General features: G+C 52.1%; 1 protein-coding gene across 2 annotated transcripts in view; it reads right to left on the bottom strand.

Moving 5' to 3' along the window:
- The window catches only part of MPRIP (myosin phosphatase Rho interacting protein), a gene marked incomplete at its 5' end in the record, with an annotated part of 127,437 nt that extends 106,410 nt beyond the window's left edge, over nt 1-21,027 (bottom strand). For both annotated transcript variants that reach the window (XM_079724697.1, XM_079724698.1), the window contains one exon: nt 20,905-21,027. In XM_079724697.1, the coding sequence (XP_079580823.1) occupies nt 20,905-21,027 (123 nt within the window). The remainder of the gene's footprint in view (nt 1-20,904) is intronic.
- Between the last annotated feature and the right edge of the window lie 3,885 nt (nt 21,028-24,912).

Below are 24,912 nucleotides of genomic sequence, written 5' to 3'. Positions count from 1 at the left end.
AAAAAAATCCCACGCCTGGGTCTTCCCTGGTGGTCCAGTGGTTAAGAATCTGCCTTCCAATGCAGGGGGACACAGTTCTGACCCCTGGTCAGGGAACTAAGATCCCACATGCCGCGGGACAGCTAAGCCCGTGCGCTCTAGAGCCCACATGCCCCAACTAGAGAGCCTCAGCGCTGCAACTACTGAGCTCTCACAACGCAACTACTGAGCCCACGCAGCACAACTAAAGAGAATCCCCGCCTGCTGCAACGAAGATCCCGCCTGCCACAACTAAGACCCGATGCAGCCAAATAATAAATAAATAAATAAATATATATATATTTAAAACGCACGCCCCCTTCAAGTACAGTAACCAACCCAAAGCCAGATGCTTACTGAGAACTTCCTGGGGCTCCTCCTGCCCTGAGCTGCTCTTACACTTACACCTCCCCGCGGAAAGAAAACCACCTCAGGCCTCTGGGCTTTGCACAGCAGTTCTCTGCGTGGAGAGCTCTTCACCACATCCTGCTGGCAACGGTCTGCTCTCCCCCAAGACCCATCTCCCAGCCCCGCGCCACCTCCGTCCCTCCCGTTTCCACACCTTCGCCCAGCGAGGCGCCCAGTGCAAAGCAGGGCCGAGTGATTGGGATGAGTCAGTGGACACACTGAGGCGTCACCCAACTGCTCCCTACTTGTTCTCCAGGTGCTGCTGTGAGGCCTCCCAGCCAAGGCTGGGTGAGCCCGGGCCACACCTCTGCCTTCCACACTCAGAGCCTGGTCACCAGGAGGAACCGGTCCGCCCCCGACACTGAGGGACAAACCAGCACGCTGAGGAGCACGCAGACAGGCTGACCTCCAACCGTCTTTCTCCCTTTCCTGAATCCAATCCCCAACCAACACCGTGTGCGCCACACTGGCCTCGACAAAAGGCAGAAACGCCGCGGGGAAGCCAGCGCTCTCGGGGAGCAGCCACGCGGCCACACGTGGCAAGAAACATGGTATTTCCATGCTCCTGCCCCCAGGAATCCCACCAGCCAGAAACGGAGCCTAAAGAAATAACACAGAGCAACAAAAAGCTCCACTCATGACTTGGGAGCAACTTGCTGTCCAACAAGTCAATGGCTAAATGAATGATGATTTATCAACTCTCTAAAATATTACACAGCAATCAGTTATAATTAATTAATTATAGATAACTATGAGGAAGTCAAGAAACCCTCTAGAGTATGAACCCACAGGACTCCACCCAGAGCCGGGGGCTTCACTCTGCCTCCTGGGTGCCCAGAGCCCTCTGGAGGTGTTCAGCAGAATTTCCCCACAAGCTGCTCTGAAGCTGCAATCACTCAAGGTATCAGAGATAAAAACATGAAACATATATAGTCCCCAAGGGGCACTCAGTCTAGTGAAGGGGACCAGGGATGTCTCCTTCAGGGAACCAAGGCAGGATGTGAAAACGTGGCCTATGACTTAAAAATGCAGCAGGACTGAGTAAGATTGGGAGTCAACAAGAAAACAGCTATTGCGTTCACTGTTGGGATCATGAACAACTCTTGGGGGTTTTCGTTTGTTTACTTAACATCATTTTTTGTAAAGTAATGCTATTATATAGCACTTACCAGATTTTTTGTTTTAATTAATTAATTTATTTATTTTAGTTATTTTGGCTGCGTTGGGTCTGCTTTGCTGTGCGCAGGCTTTCTCTAGCTGCAGCGAGCGGGGGCTACTCTTTGTTGCGGTGTGCGGGCTTCCCATGGTGGTAGCATCTCTTGTTGCAGAGCACCGGCTCTAGGGTGCGCGGGCTTCAGTAAGTTGTGGCTCGCGGGCTCTAGAGCACAGGCTCAATAGTTGTGGTGCACGGGCTTAGTTGCTCCACGGCATGTGGGATCTTCCCGGACCAGGGCTTGAACCCGTGTCTCCTGCATTGGCAGGCAGATTCTTAACCGCTGCGCCACCAGGGAAGCCCCTAGATATTATTTTTTAAAAGGAAGGGAAGCTGTTTGACTGCCCATGCATGCACGGCCTTCTGATACAGCCCTGATCATTCCCGGCAGAAGATGAGGTTAGGGAACCCCTGTACTGCACTCTCCACCAACATGACCTAACAGTTCTGGGTAGTCAGTGTAAAGACCCCGGTCTGGGAGCCAGGAGGCCCAAGCTCAAGTCCTGGGTCCTTGACTTCATCATTGTGTAGCCCAGAACAAGACGCTATGGCTGTGAATCTCAGTTTCATCATCCACAATAAAAGGAAAATACATATATCCTTGCCATTAAAAAATTTTTAAATGACATCAGACACAAACACACACTGAGTCACTGAACAATCAATGCCTGAGAGTCAGGGACATAAATCCCAGCATCTACTCAGGCCCATGCACACAGCTGGTGTGTAGAGGCCAGCAGTGCTCAGGTGAATGAACCCCAAGTGTGAAGGCAAGGACTATGGAGTATTCAAGGCCAGTCCAGATGGACCCCAGGACTCCTGATTCTGAGGGGAGGGGCAAAGCATGCAGACCCCACACAGGCTCCCACACACAAGGCTGAACATATAATCTCCAAGCACAATGACCATCCCCATGAAAGTTCTTCAAGAAGAACAATCTCCAAGCAGCCTTGAAGAAGGATCCATACCTATGGGAGCCAGTATCCCAGCTTCGGGGAGATTCCTGGGGCAAAGATTTCTCTGGGCCCGATGTGGGGGGTTGAGGAGCTGCACTCAAGCATGAGGTGAGGGCAAATGGCCCTTTGGTAGAGGATTCACTGAAAGATCTATGGGCAGAAGGCGTGTAAATTGCAGCTAATATATCTTCTGTGGTTTTGAGGTTGGTTCCTTGACCTTTTCCACAGAAGAGTTTCTGTGGAAACGCTTCCACACTCATAGCAAACAGGATGTATAATATTTTCTGCATATCGATTCCAAAAGGAGAAACGATGCCTGGGTAGCAGCCGTCTGGCCATCTTTACAAGCTTGTAAATCATGGGAGATTCCAAGGTTGCCTGTCTCTTCTGGGATGTGTAGATGTTAAGTCAGTAAAAGGAAATGTGAGCAAATGTCCAAGTCAGTCTGAGGCCTCGCCCCCGCCAAAACCTCGCTGCGTCCTGGCCACCCAAAGAGCACTTCATCCAAACACACCGCAGAGGGAGGCCTGTCAGCGGAGCTTGTGCCCACCTGCCTGACCCACACCTGGGTTAGCACACACCTCTACATGCCAGTAGGGCCAAGACCCCAGGAACGTGGGGCTTCTCTTTTAGAACAAACCTGTCAGGGCCAACCAGCGTCAGCCATCACTGCAGATCCTTCAAGAGGCCACACCAGGCTTCTCCTCCCAGTGCCACATGGACCAAACTGTGTTGGAACTCGTCTCTAAGCCTCGTCCAAGGTGTCTCAATCAAGCCCTGGAGAATACTGTCCTATTGCTTTACAGACATTCAGTTCTAGACCCAAACTACATTCCTCCATATGGGCACTACCTGCCGGCACGAGCGTCCAGGGCCTGTCATCTGCCTCTGAAAGTCAGGAGAGGACCATCAGCCACTGCGAAGATATGCACAATCGTGGGGCAGCCACTGTATGCAACTCAATGCCATCAGGACCTAGGGCGAAAGCCCAGCTTCCGAGAAAGGAAAGCATCAGGTATGTGGCCCTGGAGACACACATTCCCTCTGAGTGGGCACATGGGAAGTCTGCGTGAAATGCCCATCAGTTTGCTCTGTCACAACTGTCCCCACTGTCACCACAGCCAACACTCACGGCTTACGAGGCAGGTCACTGCTCCAGGCACTCCACGTCATGCACCCCGTGCCACCCTTCCATTTCACATACAAGGAAACCACAGTGTCTAAGCAGGTGTGAGTCAAGCCCTGTATCTTGCCTTTCACCTCTCCACACCGCCCATCAGTGAGCCACTCCCAAAAGTAAAGGCTGGTGCCATCCCAGCAGGATGCACGTTCCCAAGTGGGTTACTCTCCTTGGGGGTCTAGTCCTGACCAGCACATCACTCAGGGCCTCCCCCAGACATCCCTGCAGCTGAGGCCTGGGGCCTGTGTGTAGCGCCAATGCATGGTCCCCATAAGGAGTTCGCTAGAGGATGAACCTCCACAAACCACCCTTCATGGAGCTGCCCACCCAGCTTGGCCAGGCACTACGGGCTGTGAAGGCATTTGGGGAGTGGACAGAGGTCGTGGGGCTCTTCTCCAGAAGGAGGAGTCTTTCCTACCTGTGGATGAAAGACGTAGGTGTGAGCACAGGCTCCCACCTCCACCCAGAGAAAGTAGAGCCTCAAATGTAGAGTAACCCTGTACATTTATCATCCAAACTGGGATACTTTGGGGAATGAGCAGGAAGCCTACTAATTATATATGGACACGTGGCCCAGAAGAAAGAAACTTATAAGAAATGCAGCTTACCCTTCTTTGCTGTCAAATGTGAGGATGCAAAGACAACAAAGCCACTAAGAATACACACGACGAGACAAAGGCACAAACACTGGAGCTAAGGGTAAGGAACTCAGCACCAGGGAGCACAGAGGAGGGATCTGGGAGAGACCTCCATGAGCAGCGAGCAAAGGCCACCTCAGAAATGGAGGTCAGGGGACGTGCGACAGGGAAGCCGGCTGGCATGTGCAGAGGCCCACACTTCCCTCCAGAGGCCGCCAAGCCTCACACACAGCCTCATGCCGCCCACCCGGCAGCATGTTATGGCGCAGGGTTCCAAGGGGAGCAGGCACATCCCCAAAATACCACAAGGCCTGGTGTCTTCGGGGCCCCCTCCTCCAGAGTTCTAAAGTCCCACCCTTCAGCCAAATCAGAAGTAGCACTGGGTGGAGACAAAGATAATAAATACTTGGTGAAACAATGAACCGAACTCCAAATAATGTTATCTGATGGCCAGTTGCTTTCAGCACAGAACACTTCCACGCTGCTGCCACGCAGTTGCCACGCACCTGACCACAGCTGAGCCCCAAGCTGTGCATGCACAGACACGCACACGTGGGTGTGAGAGGGCGAGGCCAACATCATGCCCGTCCAGCACTCTCCTGGGGGCCTGGGGTAACCAGGACAGAGCACAGGACAGAGGTAAAATCTGAGGTGTTAGCTACTCATGGGTAGCAGATGTCAAACCAAAAATGACAAAAAGATAGGAAACAAAGATGTCAAATAAAGGTTTGGCAAAATGTGAATTACAGGGACTTCCCTGGTGGTGCAGTGGTTAAGAATCCACCTGCCGGGACTTCCCTGGTGGCACAGTGTATAAGACTCCACACTCCCAGTGCAGGGGGCCCAGGGTTCGATCCCTGGTCAGGGAACTAGATCCCACATGCATGCTGCAACTAAGAGTTTGCATGCCACAACTAAGGAGCCTGCCTGCTGCAACTAAGACCTGGAGCAACCAAATAAATAAATAAATAAATAAAATATTTAAAAAAAAAAAAAAAAAAAAAAGAATCCACCTGCCAATGCAGGGAACACGGGTTCAAGCCCTGGTCCGGGAAGACCCCACATGCCACAGAGCAACGAAGCCCGTATGCTACAACTACTGAGCCTGCACTCTAGAGCCTGCGAGACACACCTACTGAGACCGTGTGCCTCAACTACTGAAGCCCGCACACCTAGAGCCCGTGCTCCACAGCAAGAGAAGCCGCTGCAATGAGAAGCCTGCACACTGCAACAAAGAGTAGCCCCTGCTCACCACAACTAGAGAAAGCCCACAGGCAGCAACAAAAACCCAACGCAACCAAAAATATATTAATTATTTTTTTTAAAAATGTGAATTACAAGCACAAACCAAAAATGGGGGGGGGGAGGGTGCGGGTAATAACTGTTTTGGTGTGTTTTTGTAATAACTTACCTTTTTTGAGATATAATTCACATACCATACAACTCCCCCATTTAAAAGTGTACAAGTCAATGGTTTGTAGTGCATCCACCACCATAATCAAATTTATCCCAAAAAGAAGCCCTGTATACTTTAGCTATCATTCCCCACACACTCCCCTCTCCAGTCCCCAGCAACCACTGATCTGCTTTATGTCTCTACAGATTTGCCTAGTCTGGACGCTTCACATGAATGGAATCAGATAACACATGGTCTTTTGTGTCTGGCTTCTCCCACTGAGTGGATGTTTTAGAGGGTCATCCATGCTGTAGTGGTTGGTTGTACCGCACTCCTTTTCATGGCCAAATAATATTCCATTGTGTGGATGGACCACATCTGTTTATTGATGACACTGGGGTTGTTTCCCCCTTTTGGTGGCTGTGAACATTCATATCCAAGTTTGGTGACTGTTGTTAAAACTCCTTTAGGAGAGACCAAAGAGGTAAACACCGCATGTCATGTGAAGTCTGAACAATTAGCTCCTCAAAAGCTGCAAAGGGAAAAGGGTTGAACGGGGTGCTGCAAGGCTCCCCGAAAGCAGACTGGGGGGCAGCAGCCCCAACTGCTCAGATCAAGCTCAAGCTGGAAACCTCACAAAGGAAACCTCCACATGCAGGCTACACACGGGCTGGACAGGGAGGGGCAACCAGTGGACAAGAAGAGGCAAAGAAATATTTTCTTTAACAGAGGCCATACAATATAGTCACAGCAGAAACTGTGGTATAACTGAAAGGTCTAAGTCTATGGGGATATCTTCTCATCTAACATTAAAGACACTGAAATTCCGGGACTTCCCTGCGGGTCCAGTGGTTAAGACTCCACGCTTCCAGCGCTTCCACCGCAGGGGGTGCAGGTTCGAGCCCTGGTTGGGGAACTAAGATCCCACATGTCGTGAGGTGCGGCCAAAAATTTATTTTAAAGAAAAACATCTAAATTCCTGCCAGCTACCAAATCCAAGGGGCACGACCTGGCTAAGGAGCACTTTAATCCCAAAGAGAAGAGGTAATTTTCCTCCTCCAAGGAAGATTCTGAGGGTTGATCCAAGCTTCTTCCCCAAAAATAGCGTTAAAAAATCCCTATTGTGTCACTTGAGACCTCTGGGGGCCTCCGAGACTCTCATGAATCCCCTTCCCGCCGACATGCTTCAAGGGCGCAGGACTCGACTGATGGTCACTCCAAGAGCGAGGAATCTGAATCTCCCTCTGCACCCTGACTTCCCACCCAAGCCCCAACCCTGTGTCTCCAGGGTCTTGGAATGTGTCAAGCAGCACTAGGGGAAAAGAGTGAGGTCATCTTGCCTTCTGGCTGCCGAGCAAACCAGCGGCAGAGCCCGAGGAGGACTGCCTGCCCTACTCCACAGTCCTCAGCCACCTCTCACGCCGCACATCACGGTGGCGCCAGCCCCAGCACTGCAGGCTCCATCCTAAAACCTCCGGTCATCTCCCCCACTCCCTCCTGAGAGGTGCAGAGTCTAGTGGGGAGATGTGACAGCAAAACAACTTCTCCAGCCTCAGAATAAACATTCCGTGTGCGACACGTCGAGTCCCCACCACATGCTGTGTGCCTCACCCACACTTCACTTATTCCACGGAGAGCCCTCGGCAGCGGGAGGCCAGGGCGGCTGCTTCTGCCCCACCCCCCACCCCCCGCTCCATCCTCCACCCACCTCAGCACTCTGAGCACCGCCTGGGGCTCTGCCCGTCCTGACAGACGTCCTCCCTGCCGCTCCCATGAGGCATTCGGGGCCTTCAAGTAAATGGCCCAGCTTGAGCCAGACCAGTGGTCCTCAAAGGGATAGCCCTTTTAAGGGGGCCCTGAGACCCTTTTAAGGGGTCCATGAACCAAAACTATTTTTACAAAAATACTAAGTCATCATTTGCCCTTTTTGCACTCATTCTTTCACTAGCATATAGGCTTTTCCAGAGGCTACATGACAGGATATCACAACAGATCATGTGCAAAAGATAAGAGAATCCAGCTGTCTTCCATTAAGATAGATGGTACGGAGATCTGCAAAGGTAAAATGATGCGACTCTTCTAAGCAAAACTTTTTTTGTTTTGGAGAAGTTATTTTTCAGAATACACCTGTTATTTATGTGAACATGTAACAGGTTTATTTTATTTTTAAATGAATTAATAAAATTTTTTAAATGTCTCGTTTTACTTTCTCATACAGTAAATACCATTGGCTGTAACTGACATAAACAAAAGCCCTTTGAAGACCTCAGTAATCAAAAGCATAAAGGGGCCCAAAACCAAAAAGTCTGAGAACCACTGACCTAGCCAGCCGCCCCACCCCAGTCCAGCCCGTCCTCAGATCAGCCCTCCTGGTTCTCAGGGCCCTGCTCACACGCTGGCTCTGTCAGCCCAAACACACAAGCCTTCAGGTCTGTCTCCAGGTCTCCACACGGAGTCCTTTCTCCTCAACAGCACTACCTTAATTTAAGGGGTCGCATCTCATACCAGACTTGCCCCCAGCAGCTGCCTTAAGGTCCATCTGGAACTGGAAGACTCCTGCACACATCTGGGCAGGGAGACCTTCCTCTCGAGAGGCGAGCCTCTGCATGGAGAGGAAGTCTGCAGAGGGGGCTGGGCTCAACAACGGGGCAACACCTACTTGTGGTCCACTCCCCTGGATCCCAGCAGCTGGGAGGCTGACACATCAGAAACACCAGCACCTCGAACGTTCAGCAGGAAGGCTGCACCCATGCTGTACACACATGCTGCTAAAGTTCTTCCATATATGTCAGATATTTCATTCTATTAACAAATTTTAATGCAAGGGTTAGAGTCATCAGTGGTTTTCAAACAGTGCTTCAGGGCCACTGCAGACGATGGGGTGGGGCAGGCGGCTGGGGAACCATCCCTTCCCCCTTCTGGGGACTTCACATGGGCGAGTTCCACGTTCCATTTCAAGGGGCTCCGTGCTCCATGGCTAAAGAAATAAAGTTTGAAAACTGGTAATAAGAGTAGTAAACAGGCCAGATCCGGTCGGAGACTGGCTCTCAGCAGCTCCCCTGCACCTCATCACCCTGGGGTGCACCGGTATCTCCCTACATGGCCTGGCCTTCAGCTCCCACGCCCCCTCGGCCCCCTTCCCCACAACTCTGAAGCCCCAGCTTAGCTCCTTCTCGGCAGCTAGGCTGACCCTCAGGAGGGAGCGGAGCTCCAGGTGGCTCGGCAAGCCCGGTACACGGGCACAGCACCTCTGCCACAGACCCCAGGTCCCCATCCCAGGCTCCTCCACCCACCCAGCGCCGTATCTGCCTGCCCACCCCACAGTCCGCAGTGCTGAGGTCTGGCTTGATGTGCCGCTTCCCACCGCAGCTCACAACAGAATTCCATGGGACCCAACAATTCCTCCCCTGGTCTCCACCCAGAAGAGCTGAAAGGAAGGTTAGACAGAAGTGTGCATGTGGGTGTTCACAGCAGCACTAGTCACAACAGCCAGAAGGCAGGACAGCCCAAGGGTCCATCTACAAACAAAGAGATAAACAAGATGCGCTATGCCACATAATGCAACACTCGGCCAGAAACAAGCAGTGAACACAGGTTCATGCTACCACATGAACTCTGAAAACATGCTCGGTGCAAATAGCCAGACAGAAGGTCACAATTTCTACGATTCCATTTTGGTGAAATTTCCAAAAGAGGTAAAATCCATAGGGAAGGAAAGCAGATTGGTGGCTGCTGAGGATGGGGGTAGGGGGTGGAGCCTAACTCCTCAACAGTAACGGCCTGTTCTTCTGGGGTGACGAAATGTTTTGAATTACAGAGTGCTGGTGAATTTAGCATATTGTGAATGTGCTAAACTGCACATTGTGCAACTGAACAGTACTATCTATCTATCTATTTATTTATTTATGGGTGCGTTGGGTCTTTGTTGCTGCACGCCGGCTTTCTCTAGTTGCAGCAAGTGGGGCTACTCTTGTGGTGTGCAGGTTTCTCACTGTGGTGGCTTCTCTTGCTGTGGAGCACGGGCTCTAGGCACGCGGGCTTCAGTAGTTGTGGCGCACGGGCTTAGTTGCTCCGTGGCATGTGGGATCTTCCCGGACCAGGGCTCAAACCTGTGTCCCCTGCATTGGCAGGCGGATTCTTAACCACTGCGCCACCAGGGAAGTCCTGAACTGTATGCTTTAAAGTGATTAATTTTACGTTCCATGAATTTTACCTCAAAAAAACAAAAACAAAAACAAAAACCCACACACAGACCTCACTAGATCTCAAGCCCAGAGATGGGAGGGCACGAGGCCGCTGGCCTGTTGGCCATCCTCCCTCCCACGCCCCAGCTCAGCTGCCCACTCACCCCTCTGGCCCACACACATGCCCTACAAGCCCAGCCCATGCCCAGGGCTCCTCCCTGGACAGCAGGAGCTGCAGGAAGAGGGGACACTTTAAAAAGCCCTTTCCCTGTTTGGGCTTGACAAGGAGCCGATGGCCGCGGGATTTTTGGAACATGACGCCACTTGTGGCAAAGGGAGGAATGCTACAGAATGCTTGGGGACAAATTTCTGAGGCAACGGCTTTGCAGGAAAAAGTCACACCCTGTCCCTCAAAAAGCAGTGCTTCCTATAAAGTAACAGGTACAACAGGAGAGTCCAATGGAAGGAAAAAAAAAAAAAAAAAAAGAGCAGGAAATTTAACAAGTTCAGCCCAAGCTGCATCGTCCAGCCCCACGCTTCCCAGCACATACACCCCTGGCAGGGCAGCCTCTGGCTCCTGGACATGAGGGGCCAAGGGACACACACAGCTAGAGATCTAAGGTTCAGAAAGCCTACCTGAGTCCACCCAGGTCCACAGGGGGAACAGTGCGAGGAGGCCGAGTCAGACTATCTGGGTTTGTGTCCCACCTCTGCCACTTGCTGTGTCACCCCCGGGCAAGTTCTAGGACTTCTTTCCATCTCAGTTTTCTTATCTCTCTACTTCATAAGGCTGTTATGAATATAAATGAGTTAACAGTGGCCTGGCACACAGCAGTTATTGTTAGCTATGAATGCCACCACTGACCACTGCCACAATAAATAATCTCAGAGCACGTCAACTGCTCCTTCGATTTAAGTATAGAAAGCCACACCAGACAAGGCTGCATGGCCAGCTCGCTGGCCCAGTTCCCAGGAAGATCCTCTAAGCTCACAGTGTTTCTAGGAGGGAAGGGAGACGTGGGGATGAGAGTCAACGGGCTGTCTGCCAAGATGGCATCTGCCTGTTAGAACAGCTTGCTCACAGGCTCTCGCAAGGAGCCACATCTGCTTGTTTAGACCCCACGGAACGCTCCAACCCCTGGATGAGTATGTTATCTGTAAAGGATGTGGGATAGCAGGGGAGGAAGTCACCTGCCAGCTGAAGTGAGTTAATCAATGCTGGCGACCAAAGGGCCTGGCCAGACCTCCTGCTCACTGCCCAGTGATTCAGGACTAGGCCCAGGCTGCTCTCTACCCTCCTCTGCCCATTTCCCCCAGGTCCACGGGCAAGAAAACTTGGATTCCCAGACAACTGCTCCCAGGGACACCAGCAGGATAAGCAGCTTCTCTTAACCCTCTCCCACTTTGCTGATGGCCACTCAGACACTTCCGTGCAAAGTGACTTCTGAAATCGGGATGTGCCACTGCCATTCACAGGACTTGCACTGTGCATTTCTCTGGGCTTGGCAGGTGCTCAGGGGTAGCTGTCACGCTGGCTGCTGGCCTCTGGAGCAGCCCACACCCTCTAATGGTAAGTCTCAGCCTGATGGTACCTAGCCTCTTCGTTTTTTTTTTTTCCTTTGGGCCGCGCTGCACGGCATATGGGATCTTAGTTCCCTGACTAGGGATCGAACCCGTGCCCCCTGCAATGGGAGTGCAGCGTCTTAACCACTGGAACACCAGGGAAGTCCCGCCTCTTCGCTTCTTATACTGTAAAAATTCTTAAGATCAGTTCACTCTTTACACTTAAACATGTTCTGAAAATCAAACCCACATAAGGAAACCCACAAGGCCCTTCCAGTCCCTCGGGGCTGATGTGGGGAAGCTGCTAGGGTGATGCCAAGCAGCTCGCAGGAGAGAAGGCAGCCTGGGCCCCTGCTCTGTGGGCACAGGGCAGACAGAAAGAGAGTCTGAGGGCCAGCCATCCCACAGCACCTTGCCACACAGGCGGCTCCCCTCTCTGGGTCAGTGCTGACGAAACGAACCCCTTACACCGAGCGCCCACTACACACCCAAGCATTCACAGATTTGGCACTCTTGCTACTTCCTGTATCTTCCACCATCCTCACAGGCGCCCACAGAAATGGATCTTGTTGCAGCCCCCGTTTTCAGAGGAGGGATGCAGACTCTTAAATTCTGAGTAAGTTGCTCAAGCAGCATAAGACCCAAATCTGAGCTGAAAGCCCCTTCCCTCAACCCTCCCACTCCCTTACCTGAGCACATGTAAACTAAAAGTGGGACTGTGTCAGATTTCTAGGTCAGAGCGGTCCCTAAGCGGAAGACCCGCCAGCCCCAGGTAGACAGGCTCTGAGTGCAGCACCCGGGAGACCTGGACTCTTTCTCTGGTTCAGCTGGGACTCCCAGCAGCTGCTCCCCCGCCCGGCCCCTTTAGCTGTGGGCCAGGATACTAGGAGGGGAGAGACAGGACCGCAGGTGCACATGGAGTCTCCCTGGTCTGCCTGTTCCAACCAGTGTTTTAGGACCTAGGGATCAAGGACACAACTACTTCCTGATTCTGAATCCCTCAGGGGAAAACAGGGCTTCCTGTTCAGGGCTGCCCAAAGGTGTGGTCACTGCAATGGGCCAGCAGCCTGTCCAGGGACGTGAGACCCCCCCCTAAGGCTGAGATGTCAGGACCTGCAGGAGGACCTGTAAAACGCTCTGCCTGCCCCACGCGCCCCCAGCAGCTAAGGAACCCAAGTCAGGGTACGGCCCTGTTTCTGACAGCAAAGGTTACTGCGTGTTCGCAGACACAGAGAGGGCCAAAAAGAACTTTGAAAAAATCCACACTGTCTTCCTGTGACCTAGGCTGAACCTCCCTGGGTCTCAGTGGCTCCATCTGCTAATGGGGACAATCCTTCACCTGCTTAAGGGTGGGGGGATCACCCAGCCCCTCAGGCCCCTCCTCCCAGGGGTAGGAATGAGAACTCCGTTAAACAGCTTTAATTCAGTTTGCAATACCCCAGCCTCCTCCTACTGAAACAGTACCATGTTAACAAGTCAAAGCGGCCTTGCCAGGAGGAGGGAGGACAGGTTCCTGGCCGCACGGAGGCTAGTGTGAGAATCATGTGGCACACAGCCCCATCCCCAGGCAGCCCCGCGACCAAGGGCAGGCACCCAACCTCTCTGAAACCCAATGTCCCTACACTCCACAGGTGGCCGTGTTGCCACCAGCCCTGCTTGCCTCCCCAGCTGCCGGCGGTGGAAGGAAGTCACGGCACACACAACACCTGATCCAGTGCGAAGCAGGCTCAGGAGGACTCCACAGGCCCGTCCACTCACTCTCACTGTGAGCTGCCCCAAGGACCGGGCAGGACACCAGCCAGCGCAGCACACACACCAAGCTGAGCGAGGGGAGGAAGGAGCTGGAAGGGTTACAGACTCCAGGCAAGAACCAGGCTGTGGTTTCATGTGAACTAGGATGACCCTGACTGAGAAAACCAGCAAGTGGTTTGGAAGATTCTAGTTCCAGGCTCCAGAAACAAAATGCCAGCAAATCAACCCTCTGGCTCTCTCACCCCCAAAGGAAGTGACAGTATAATGGGAGTGGTGGGGATGGGCATTCAGGGGTTCCATCCCAGGGCAGCTGTGAAAGAGCCGCAGACAATTTCAGAGCCCTCAGTTGCTCAAACCGAAGGGACCACGAAATCTAGGGCAGAGTTTTCAAACCTGCCCCTCGCAGACCTCAGAAATGACTGGAGGTCCCATGGGTGGGAAACAGATGGCTGAGAGGCCAAGCTCTGACCCCGTGTCGCCCAGAACAGTGTCACTTTTTCTGTTTCACACACAGTATTTCTGTACGAGATTCCTTTGAGTAAAAGGCCCCGCAATTTAAAGTTTGAAAACCGCTGACCTGGTCCAACCATGTCGTTTCACATGAGAAAGTGATGTTTGGAGAGTGAGTTTCCAAGGATAAACGAAAAGCCTGTTTTCTCAGATTAAATGCTTCGAAATTGGCACCCAGTGCTCACCACACCTCCCTATGTGCCTCGCTCCCCCACAGTACGAGGATGTGGGCAGTAGGATATTACTTCCCTCTTGTCTCTTTTCCCTGATTGCAATGCTCTCTCCTCTCCTTCAAGTCTAGCTGGCAGCTTGGGAACAATTTAAAGATAAATATTCCAAGTCAAATTTATTTCAGCTACACAACATCAGGGTCCTAGTGATCAGGCGAGAGCCCAAACAAAGTCTGTTCCCCACAGGAGAGACCGTCAGCATGCTTCTTGGAATACTAATTACCACAAAGGGGGTTCAGTAGTCTCCCATCCATTCCACTAGTGGACCACTCCCTGAATACAGAATGTGGGCACCTGCTTTACAGGTGGGAAACCGAGGCCGGGAGAACGTAAGTAACCTTTCTGGGTCACCCGGCCACGTCTGTGCCAAGAACAGAACACAGGTCGACTGTAGTCCTTCTGCGTGGCAAGGGCACAGGAACTCAGAAAGAGAGGTGAAGTAGCAGGCTAGAACGCAGGGAAAAAAGCAGCTAGGATACAGCTGCAAAACACTCAGCAGGGCTTCCCTGGTGGTGCAGTGGTTGAGAATCCGCCTGCGACGCAGGGGACAGGGGTTCGTGCCCCGGTCCGGGAAGATCCCACATGCCGCGGAGCAGCTGGGCCCGTGAACCATGGCTGCTAAGCCCGCAGGGCCGGAGCCTGTGCTCCGCAACGGGAAAGGCCACAACAGTGAGAGGCCCGCGTACCGCAAAAAAAAAAAAAAACACTCAGCAAATACAAAGGGTTGTGCAGAATGCATTCACCACGTCCTGCCATGTGCCTGGAGGGACATGTAGCCTGTCCCCACCCCCCCACCCCAGGCTCTCACTCGCTCCCCACAGCATAGGTCCACTAAGTCCTGACCAGCAAGCACCCTCCTCTCTTCTGCCCTGCAGGGAGTAGGGATCAGAGCCTCAGAGCTCTAAAACACAGTAAAAGGAGTCACCAAAAAAGAAGTGACATTCAAAGAGAACCCCCTGAAGTTGGCAAAAAGACGTCAAGAGGGGGATGCAAACAGGAGTAACAGCACGAGAGAGCCAGCATTCCAGGAATCCGAATGCAGGCCAAGGAGAAAAACCCACAAGCACAGCCTTCCCACCCTGGACTTCCCCCAAGGGTCTCAGGCCAGGCCACTGCAGCCAGAGCCGCCCCATCCACCACTGTAGGCCAGCCACACGTGGCTACTGAGCACTGGGAAAGTGGCTAGTCTGGACCAAAGGTGCGGTAAAGGTAAAAGTGCATAAAACAGCTTCGTTACATGTTGAAATGATAATATTTTGGATACGTTAAATAAAACGTAAAGTTAACTTCACCTGTTTCTTTTTACTTTTTAAATGTGGCAACTAGAAAATTTTAAATTACATATGTGGCTCGCATTATACTTCTATTGGACAGGGCTGGTCTAAGCCAGGGGGGTTGGCAAGCTATGTATACTCGCTCCATTGGCCAAATCTAGCCCATTGGCTATTTTTTTAAGGTCTCAAAACCAAGAATGCTTTTTACATTTTCAAAGAGTTATATAAGTACCTACTTAAATTCCTCGATCTTTCCTGTAGGCCTGCAAAGCCTGAAATATTTACTATCTGGCCCTTTAAGAAAAAATTTGCCAATCCCTTGTCTAGACTCTAGAAACAATCAGATATTCACTCCAATGACACAAGGAGCAGGGGGCAGGTTTGGAATTTGTGTGTGTGTGTGATTCTTGCACATTTATTTTTTTTAACTGAGGTAAAATTCACATCACATAAAATTAACCACTTTAAAATGCATAATTCAGTGGCATTTAGTAATTTCCTCATGTTATACACACAGCATCTCTATCTAATTCTAAAACATTTCATCACCCCAAAACAGAACCCTAACCCCATCAGCAGGCACTCCCCATTCCCCCCTTACCAGAACCTTGGCAACCACTAACTTGCTTTCTGTTTTTACAGATTTACCTGTTGTAGACATTTCATATAAATGGAATCATACAGTATGTGACCTTTTGAGTCTGATTCTTTTCACTTAATATCATGTTTCTGAGGGTCAATCATGTTGTAGCATGTCTCAGTACTTCATTCCTTTTTATGACTGAATGATATTCCATTGTATGGATAGACCACAATTTATTTATCTATTCATCCACTGATCAATATTTGGGTTGTTGCTACTTTTTAGCTACTGTGAATAACACTGTTACAAACGTATGCATAAAACTATTTGTTTGAATACCTGTTTTCAATTCTTTTGGGTATATGCTAGCAATGGAATCACTGAGTCATACGCTAATTGTTCTGATGAACTGCCAAACTGACTTCCACAGCGGCTGTACCATTTTACATTCCCATGAGCAATGCACAAGGGCTCCAATTTCTCCACATCTTCACCACACTTAATACTTCCCCTCTTCTACTAAAGCCATCCTAGTGGGTGTGAAGTGGTACCTCATTATGGTTTCAATTTGCATTTCCCTAATGACTAATGACGCTGACCATCTTTTCATGTGCTTGTTGGCCATTTGTAAGGTCTGGAACTTCTGACACACCCCTTGCCAAACTATCTACCAACCTGTGAATAATCACAAATCTTCTAAAAAGGGTGGGCATGGAATCTTCCCATTGTTTCTGAGATGAATGTTAAGTCAAATAAAGAAGTTCCATACCATGGAACTTCTAAGAAAGTCACAGGAACAAAGGGAAATGAGGAAATGATTGACTGAAATGACTGATGAAATGATTCAGAGACCAACTCCTGGCCCACCCACCTCTATGTCTGGGGTTCCTACCCCAAGGCCCCAGCAGTCCCAGCAGTGGAGTATGGACACAGCAAGGGGCAGAATTAGACCAGGAGGGCTGAGGGGGGACAAAGAAGGACTGGAAGAGCTGGGAAAGATCAAGACCAACCTGCTCGTTCTCCAGGAGGGAGAAACCACCCAGCCAAGGTCCCACAACAAGACAGCACCAGACCAGGGGCTAGAACTGAAGTTTGGTGACACCTTCCTCAAAAAGTGATTCCTAATGGCGCACGAGTCAGCAGGAGAATGAGACATCATGTCAGGTCAATACCCACCAGGAACCCAGGCTGGGACGAGGACCTGGAAGCCAAGGACCTTAGTTCCAGACCTGCTGCTCGGCTCCCTCTATTCTCGTTTCACGCTACACAGCCTCCTGAGTGACTCCACTCACTCCCGTGACATCAGGATTCCCAGCTGGTCCCACCCCTCCTCCAGCTCTAGCCGCCCACTGCCGTAAATGGGTGATTCCACCTAAGGACCAAACTGGACCTCCACCTCCTCCAAGTCAAACTTACCACACTATTTTTACTCCTCCCCGCTCCCTCAAATCTACTCCACATCTGCTATTCTCAACTGCCGTTAAAGGTACTTTTATCCACCCAGGTTTCCTCAATCCCCGCTCCGATCAACTGCCAATATCCTGTCCCTGGTGTCTGACGACTCCTTTCCCTCCTGGCCAGCACTGACCTAGAGAAGACCTTTACTGACATTTAACTGGACTTCTTCAAGAGCATCTATTAGAACTTCTGCCTTTAGCCAGAATTATCTTCCTAAAACACAAATCCAATGGATTAAAAAGCTAAGCATAGGAAATTCCCTGGAGGCCCAGTGGTTAGGACTCCACGCTTTCACTGCCAAGGGCCTGGGTTCGATCCCTGGTCAGGGAACTAAGGTCCCACAAGCCATGCAGTGCAGCCAAAAACCAAACGAACAAGCAAAACTAAGCATAAAAATAACTATAAAAGAACAAAGAAAAACATCAGAGACTATTTTATAACATTGGAAAGAAAACCTTCATAAGAATGAGATTAAAACTACAAACTATAGGGCTTCCCTGGTGGCGCAGTGGTAGCGAGTCCGCCTGCCGATGCAGGGGATACGGGTTCGTGCCCCGGTCCGGGAAGATCCCACATGCCGCGGAGCTGCTGGGCCCGTGAGCCATGGCCGTTGAGCCTGCGCGTCCGGAGCCTGTGCTCCGCAACGGGAGAGGCCACAACAGTGAGAGGCCCGCGTACCGCAAAAAAAAAACAAAAAAAAAAAACTACAAACTATAAAGAAAACATGGAAATTAAACTGTCATATTTAAAACTACCACATGAGAAAGAGAAATGATCATACAATTAAAGACAGTGTATGACAGCTGCCAGATTAACATCTAGAGGAGTCGGCAAACCAAGCCTCACAGGCCAATCCTGCCAGCTACCTATTTTTGTAAATAAAGTTTCACTGGAAAGAGCCATACCCCTTAGTGTATGTCTTGTATACAGCAACTTCACACATCGGCTTTTGTGCTACAATGGCAAAGCTACATAGTAGCCACTAAGATCTTATGACCCACAAGGCTGAAATATTTACTATCTGACCTTTTACAGGAAAAGTTTGTGGACCGCTGACCTAGAGTATATACAGAAAGCTCCTACAAATCAATGGTGGGGGAGCCCTAACCCAATAGAAAAATGGGCAAATAATATGAAAATACACGAAAGAACAAAATATATTCAATAAATATTACTAAAAGAGGCTTAATCTTACTGGTAACTAGGGAAATTATTAAAGAATTAAATCATTTGATAATACCCAATCCTGGCAATGATATGATACAGCCTCTTTTGGAAGACAACTTGGTGATTATCTGTAGAAAAAAAAATTTAATGCACTTGATGTCAACCTAGCTATTCTATTTTTAGGTATCTGCCCCCAGAGAAATACTTGCATTCGTTCTCGCACGCACATGCATTCTCGCTCTCTCTCTCACACACAAACACAAACACACACACACACACCCAAAAGCAGTTAGAAAGCTGTTCGTTGAGGCATTCACTGTCTATAACGACAAAACCTGGAAGTAACTTTGCTGTCCACCAATAAGGGAATGGTTAAACTATGATACATCCCTGATGGTACAATGTGTAAAAAACAAGTTTGGTATATTGATATGTATTACCATGAAAACGGCTATAAAGCATCATTAAGCAGAAAAAACAAAATATATTTCAGAGCAAAAACGCACATACAGTTTAGATTTAAATAGGTTTTTTAACTGTACTTGAGTCTGCATGTATGCAGAGAAATGCATAGGAGAAGGACTAAAGGATAAATGCCTTAAAGAGGAGGTGGCCTCAGTGATCACTGATCTATCTTCCAGCCTTGATGGTCTAAAATAAGCTCAGGGTGGGAGGGGCAACAGGAAGCAGGGGCTTGAAGGAGACTGATGGGAACCGATTGGCTGAGGTTTTCTAATGGAGCCATGAGGATGAGAGTAAGAGGCTGGGGGAGGGCCGGATGCAGGGAGCAGCAGCTAAAGCTGCTCGCAACAGCCCTGAGTCTCCCTCCTTCTCTCTTCAAGAACAGTTTCTTCCTGAAAGATCCCAGGAGGTAGAAGGCTGGCCTAATCTCTCCCAGCACAAATAACCCCACTCATTTCAGAAACGACCATTCCACTTGTGCCCTGGAGGGCCCAGGCCTATTTCAAAACCCACAATTCAACTGTGAATACAGTGCAAGATTAAGGTACTTTTAAATTTGTGACATCCCCCTCCCCACCAAATCCAATTAATTTTAAAAACAGATTCAATTTAAATATGAAGATTCCATTCTAATTCATCTACGTTTAAGAATCGGAAAACAAGCCCTATGAGGTGTAAACACCCAATTTAGGCAGCTGCCTCGAATAACCAGAAAACTCTCTCAGAATGACTCATGCCAAGCCAGAAACTTCCTAAATCCAAGTTTACTATTCTGTAGGTGATTCTTGTTTATTTGTTTTTTAAACTGCAAGAAGAAAAAGTTTCATACGATGTCATGCCTTGCTTTTCACAACAGCCTAGTGAGGCAGGAGAGCCAGGGATCCCTGCTCCCAATTTACAGAGAAGGAAAATAACTAGGCAAAGGGACTTGTTCAAGGTCACGCAGCTGCAAGTGATAGCCAAGCCTAGAAGTTCAGTCCCCTGACTCCTGGTCCAGGACCCTCATGGCCACATGAACTGCTTCCCGGGGCAAGGCGTCCAGTGGAGAGGAGGGCATCTCCCTCAGAAGCCCACCACAGCCCGGCACACCACCAGGACACGGACCCTGCCGTCCTAACGCTCTTACTCCGCAGCCCTGGGTGCGGGGTGAAGCTCTGGGTCTCGGGTACCAGAAGTTTCTTTCTGGCCACTGGGGAAGGCAGCCGGTCCCAGGCCGTCACCCCTGCCCTGCCACCCACTCGGCCGGCCGTGTAAACACTTCGCAGCAAGAGAAACGGCCAGGCCGGTCCACTCCAAAGCAGCGTGTCGGTGGAAGGAGCGCCCACGACGAAGTCAGCTGGGCTGGAACGGGAAGGGGCTCCCGGCCTCGCGCAGGGGGACCAGGGGAAGCTCGTGTCGGTTGGGGGGACGGAGGCTGGGGAGAGGCCGGCGGGGGGGGGGTGAGGGCGGGCCCGGCCGGGAAAGCGGGAGTGGCCGCGCGGGGCCGCAGAGCCCAGCTCCGGAAGGGCCGGCCGGGCCCAGGACCCGCGCCGGGGGCACGCGGGACGGCCCGGCGCCGCGCTGTGGGCGGGTTTCCGCCGCCAAAGCGTGCGAAACCCCCCAGGGACGAGGGACAGAGACGCGGCCAGGAGCGGCGACCCTGGGGGCGGGGAGGCCGTGCGAGCCCCTCCCCCGCCGGCGGCCCCGGGTCGCGGCCCAGAGCAAGACCCGGACCCAGGCCGCCCCCCGCCCGGTGGCCGCCGGTGGGAGAGGGCGCGGAGCCGGGCGGCCGAGTGTGGCCCCGCGCTTTGTTCCCGCGCTCGGCCGGGCGCCTCGAGCCGCCGAAACGCATGAGTCACCGGGCGGCAAGCGGAGGGCGCCGCTCCGTCCCGCGGGCGCCGCTTTGTCCGCCCCGCCCGCGCCGCCCGCTCACCTGCGTCAGGTCCTCGTCGTTGAGCAGATGCGACTCGCGGGGCTTGAAGCAGTTCTGACACTTGCTCTTGTTGAAGATGTTGGCCTGGAATTTCCTGCACGGGTTCTCCTTGGCCGCCGACATGGCCGGGAACGGGCTCAGGCCGGGCGCCGCCGCATCCCCGGCCGCCGCCTCCAGCCGCGCACGCAGGCCGGCGCCTCACAGAGCGCGCGGCCCCCGCCGCCCGCCCGCGCCGCCGCCGCCGCCGCCGCCCGCCGGTCCCGGGCCCATGGACGCGGCCTCGCACGCCCACTCCCACTCCCGCCGCCGCCCCGCCGATCCCCGCGCTCGGTGCTCGCGCTGCCCTCGGCCGCAGCTAAGGGGAGCGGAACGCCGGGCGCACTCCAGGGCGGCAGGCGCGCGCGAGGGAACGACAGGCCAGCACGCGGGGCGTGGCGGTGCGCGGGGCGGGGCCGCTTCCCGGCGCGATCGGCGGCCCTGCGGGCCAATGGCAGCGACGCGTCCTGGCTAACAAAGAAACCCCCTGGCCAATGGGAGCCGGGGGTGGGACAAAAGGCGGCCAGGCGCAAGGTAACTTGTGTAGGCGAAGTAAGGCGGGGCGTGGTGGGGCGTTCAGGCTTGGTGGACGGGCGCGCGGCCGCCGGTCCTGACAGCTGCGTGGGCGGGGCCTGCGGGAGGGGAGGGGCCTGAAGGCGGGGCGGGCCCTGCAGGCGGGGGGCGGAGGCGAGGGCGGGGGCGGAGGCGAGGGCGGGGGCGGGGGCGGGGGCGGGGGCGGGGACGGCGGGCTGGCTCTGCAAACAGTTCCTGCAACCTCGCGGTCCCGCGCCCACGCGGAGACGATTAGTTTGACACCCACTATGCGCCGGCCCCGCGTGGCGGTCAGCAAGGCTACATACTGTTCCAAGTACTTGATATGCATGAGCTCAGTGAAGGCTCACAGCCTCCCCATCCCCATCTTATGAGGGCGGACACTGAAGCGCAGAGAAGTTAAGGAGAGGGACGTAGGGTTTTTTTTGGGGGGGGGGACTTAGAGATGTAAGCCCGGAAGAGCTGTCAGTTCTATTGCAGACGATTAGTAAGGGCTGACGCGGTGCCAGGTACTGAGCCAGGCATTCCTGTCCCCACTACGTGCTTGAGGAAAATAAGGCTCCGATGTGTGCGTGTGCGGGGTCTACTAGGCGGGCCAACTGTCACTCCAATCGTCCACTGTCCAGTCTCCTGGCCAGAAGACCACTTGGAGAAGACTGTAAAGGGGGCGCAGGCAGAAGGCTCAGCAGCCAAGAGAGGGGGCTCCTTGGGGAAATTAGGGGCGGCTTCAGGGAGGAGGGGAAATTCAAGCAGAAGGTGAGAGGTCGAGAGGGACTGGGGTGGAGGTAGCAGAGGAAGGAGCAGGACGGATGAGGCTGAGGGATTCCCGAGGGCCAGGGCACCCCACGCCTCGGGTTCCAAGCTCGGGCGCGCGTAAAGGTCATCCTGCTGGCAGCCAGGAGTCTACCATGGGAGTTTCCAAACGGGGGTGAGCCAACTCAGCCCTCACAGAGGAGGTGACACTGAAGCATGTGTTAGTGGCAGCGACAGCAGCTGTTGCTAAGGGAATGGAAGGTTTTAGGAGAAGCAGCAACTGCTTCCAGGGCTGTGTACTTTTCCATTGAGCATCCGGTGAACAGCCCGGGGAGGTGAATTTCAAGTCAGTGTAAGGAAATACTTTCCTCCCAAGAGAGCTGAAGAAAGGTGGATCAAAATCCTGTGGTCACCTAAGCGGGAAGGCCAGCTCTTGACCTTGGTTGAGTGCCTTCACCTACCTGCTGCCTCAGTTACCTCATCTACAAAATTGGCATGATTGTGTGCTTATTGTCAGCATTACATGATATAATGCCTATCAAATATTTAGCATAATATGCCAAAATGTTAATTGGTGAATCCAAGCAAAAGGTGATTATTGTCCTATCCTTGCAACTTTTCTGTTGGTTTAAATTTTTGCAAAATAAAAAAGTGTGTGTGTGGTGGGGAAGACAGACAATTGCACAGAATACTCAGAAACTGACACCAATGGTGGCCTCTGGGGAGGGAGCTGGGTGGTGACAGATGACCTACTTTTAATTTTCACTGTGAGCCCTTTTGTTTCTTTGGATTTGATATTGTGTGCATGTATAACTTGTTTTAAAATAACTTTTTAAAGTCCTACTTTGGATTTGATATTGTGTGCATGTATAACTTGTTTTAAAATAACTTTTTAAAGTCCTACCCATGCCTCAAGGCCAACTCAAAGGCCCCTTCCCTTAAGAAAATCCTTGGGGGACTTCCCTGAAGGTCCACTGGTTAAGACTCCATGCTTCCACTGCAGGGGCCATGGGTTCGATCCCTAGTCGGGGAACTAAGATCCCGCATGCCACATGGGGTGGCCAAATAAATAAATAATAAAAATAAAAAAGAAAATGCTTGGCAGGTTCCGCTCAAGTCAGCAGACACATCCAGTGCCTGCCTTGAACGGCAAGGGTCTGCAGCTGGGGGCACAAAGAGGCATTTGATTCGGGCCTGCCTGGGAGGAGCTCACACTTGAGCAAGTGGAGACAAATAAGAACAGAGGGCAGGGGTTCCCTGGTGGCGCAGTGGTTGAGAGTCCGCCTGCCAATGCAGGGGACACGGGTTCGTGCCCCGGTCTGGGGGGATCCCACGTGCCGCGGAGCGGCTGGGCCTGTGAGCCATGGCCGCTGAGCCTGCGCGTCTGGAGCCTGTGCTCCACAACGGGAGAGACCACAGCAGTGAGAGGCCTGCGTACCGCAAAAAAAAAAAAAAAAAAAAAAAAAACAGAGGGCAGACGGACAAATTCAATCCGGGGTGTTGTGAGGGTCCAGACAAGGGCACCCAGCTCTGTCTGTGGCTTCAGGGAGGGCTCCTTGGTGGAGGCAGTGCCAGGCTGAGACCTGAGCTGAATAAGAACCAGCCAGGAGAAGGCAGAGGGAAGGCACTCCAGACAGAAGTAGCACAGAGAGGTGAGAGTGAGGGAGAACAGTAAACAGATGGTGCTCGCACAGGTTTAGCCCTCGCTGAACGAATACCTATTACGGTAGATTAAAGCTCAACCTCTTCAGGGAGATGGGCGGTGTTGGTGTTTATCATTATTATTGTTTTGTCTCCATCTTACAGAAAACACACATGAGGCTCAGGGCGTTTAAAGAACTTGCCTGTGGTCCCAACATGCACTCTCCAAGTGAGGATTCAAGCCCACACAGACTGACCCCAGAGCTGCCTGGGCAGTAGGGAACCATTAAGTGAAATCTTTAGATTGAACACTTAAGAAGGGCTATTGGCCTGGAGAATGAAGCAGAGGTGGAGACTGGAAACATGACTGATTGGGAAACTACTCCGACAGGCCACGGAGCAGCGAAGGTAGAGGCTTGAATTAGGACAGAGTCAGTGGGAGACTTCGGGAAATATTCAGGAGGGCCGGGTGTTCTTAACCCTTCCAAGCGCTGCTCTCCAGACATGACCAGACTGTGGCACTGTCCGAGCAGGGCTGGGTCGTGGTTCCGGCTGCATTTCCCCGCCTGCTTCACCACCTGGCACGTGGTAGGCACTCACAAAGTGTGAACCCACGAAAACTGACCGTTCTGTCTCATATTGTTGTCTCTCCCCGACCAGAGTATAAAACCCACGCGAACAGGGCGTCTTACAGCCTTGGTTTCAGTTTCCGGGATCCTAGAACAGCACTTGGGACAAGGTCAAATACTGCATGTGAACACAGAAACACTCATCGGGCTGTACACTTATCATCTGTTCACTGCAGACATCTCTGTGGATAATGTAAAGCTCAAATAGGCAATAAGCAAACAGGCAAGCAAGCAAAGCACTCTCACCTGGGCCCCAAATGCAGGCAAGTCCTGCTCTGCGAACCTGACAGCATCCTGTAAGGAGCGGGACTTGTGCATGCACACGTGTGCATATCCACTCTTAGACCCAGCTATGGAACCCCCACATGGACACACTCACAGAGGTAACTGCTCTAAT

The sequence above is a fragment of the Hyperoodon ampullatus genome, assembly GCF_949752795.1.
Source record: "Hyperoodon ampullatus genome assembly, chromosome: 19".
NCBI classification, from domain to species: Eukaryota; Metazoa; Chordata; class Mammalia; order Artiodactyla; family Ziphiidae; genus Hyperoodon; species Hyperoodon ampullatus.
This window is presented reverse-complemented; position numbering and strand designations above follow the sequence as displayed.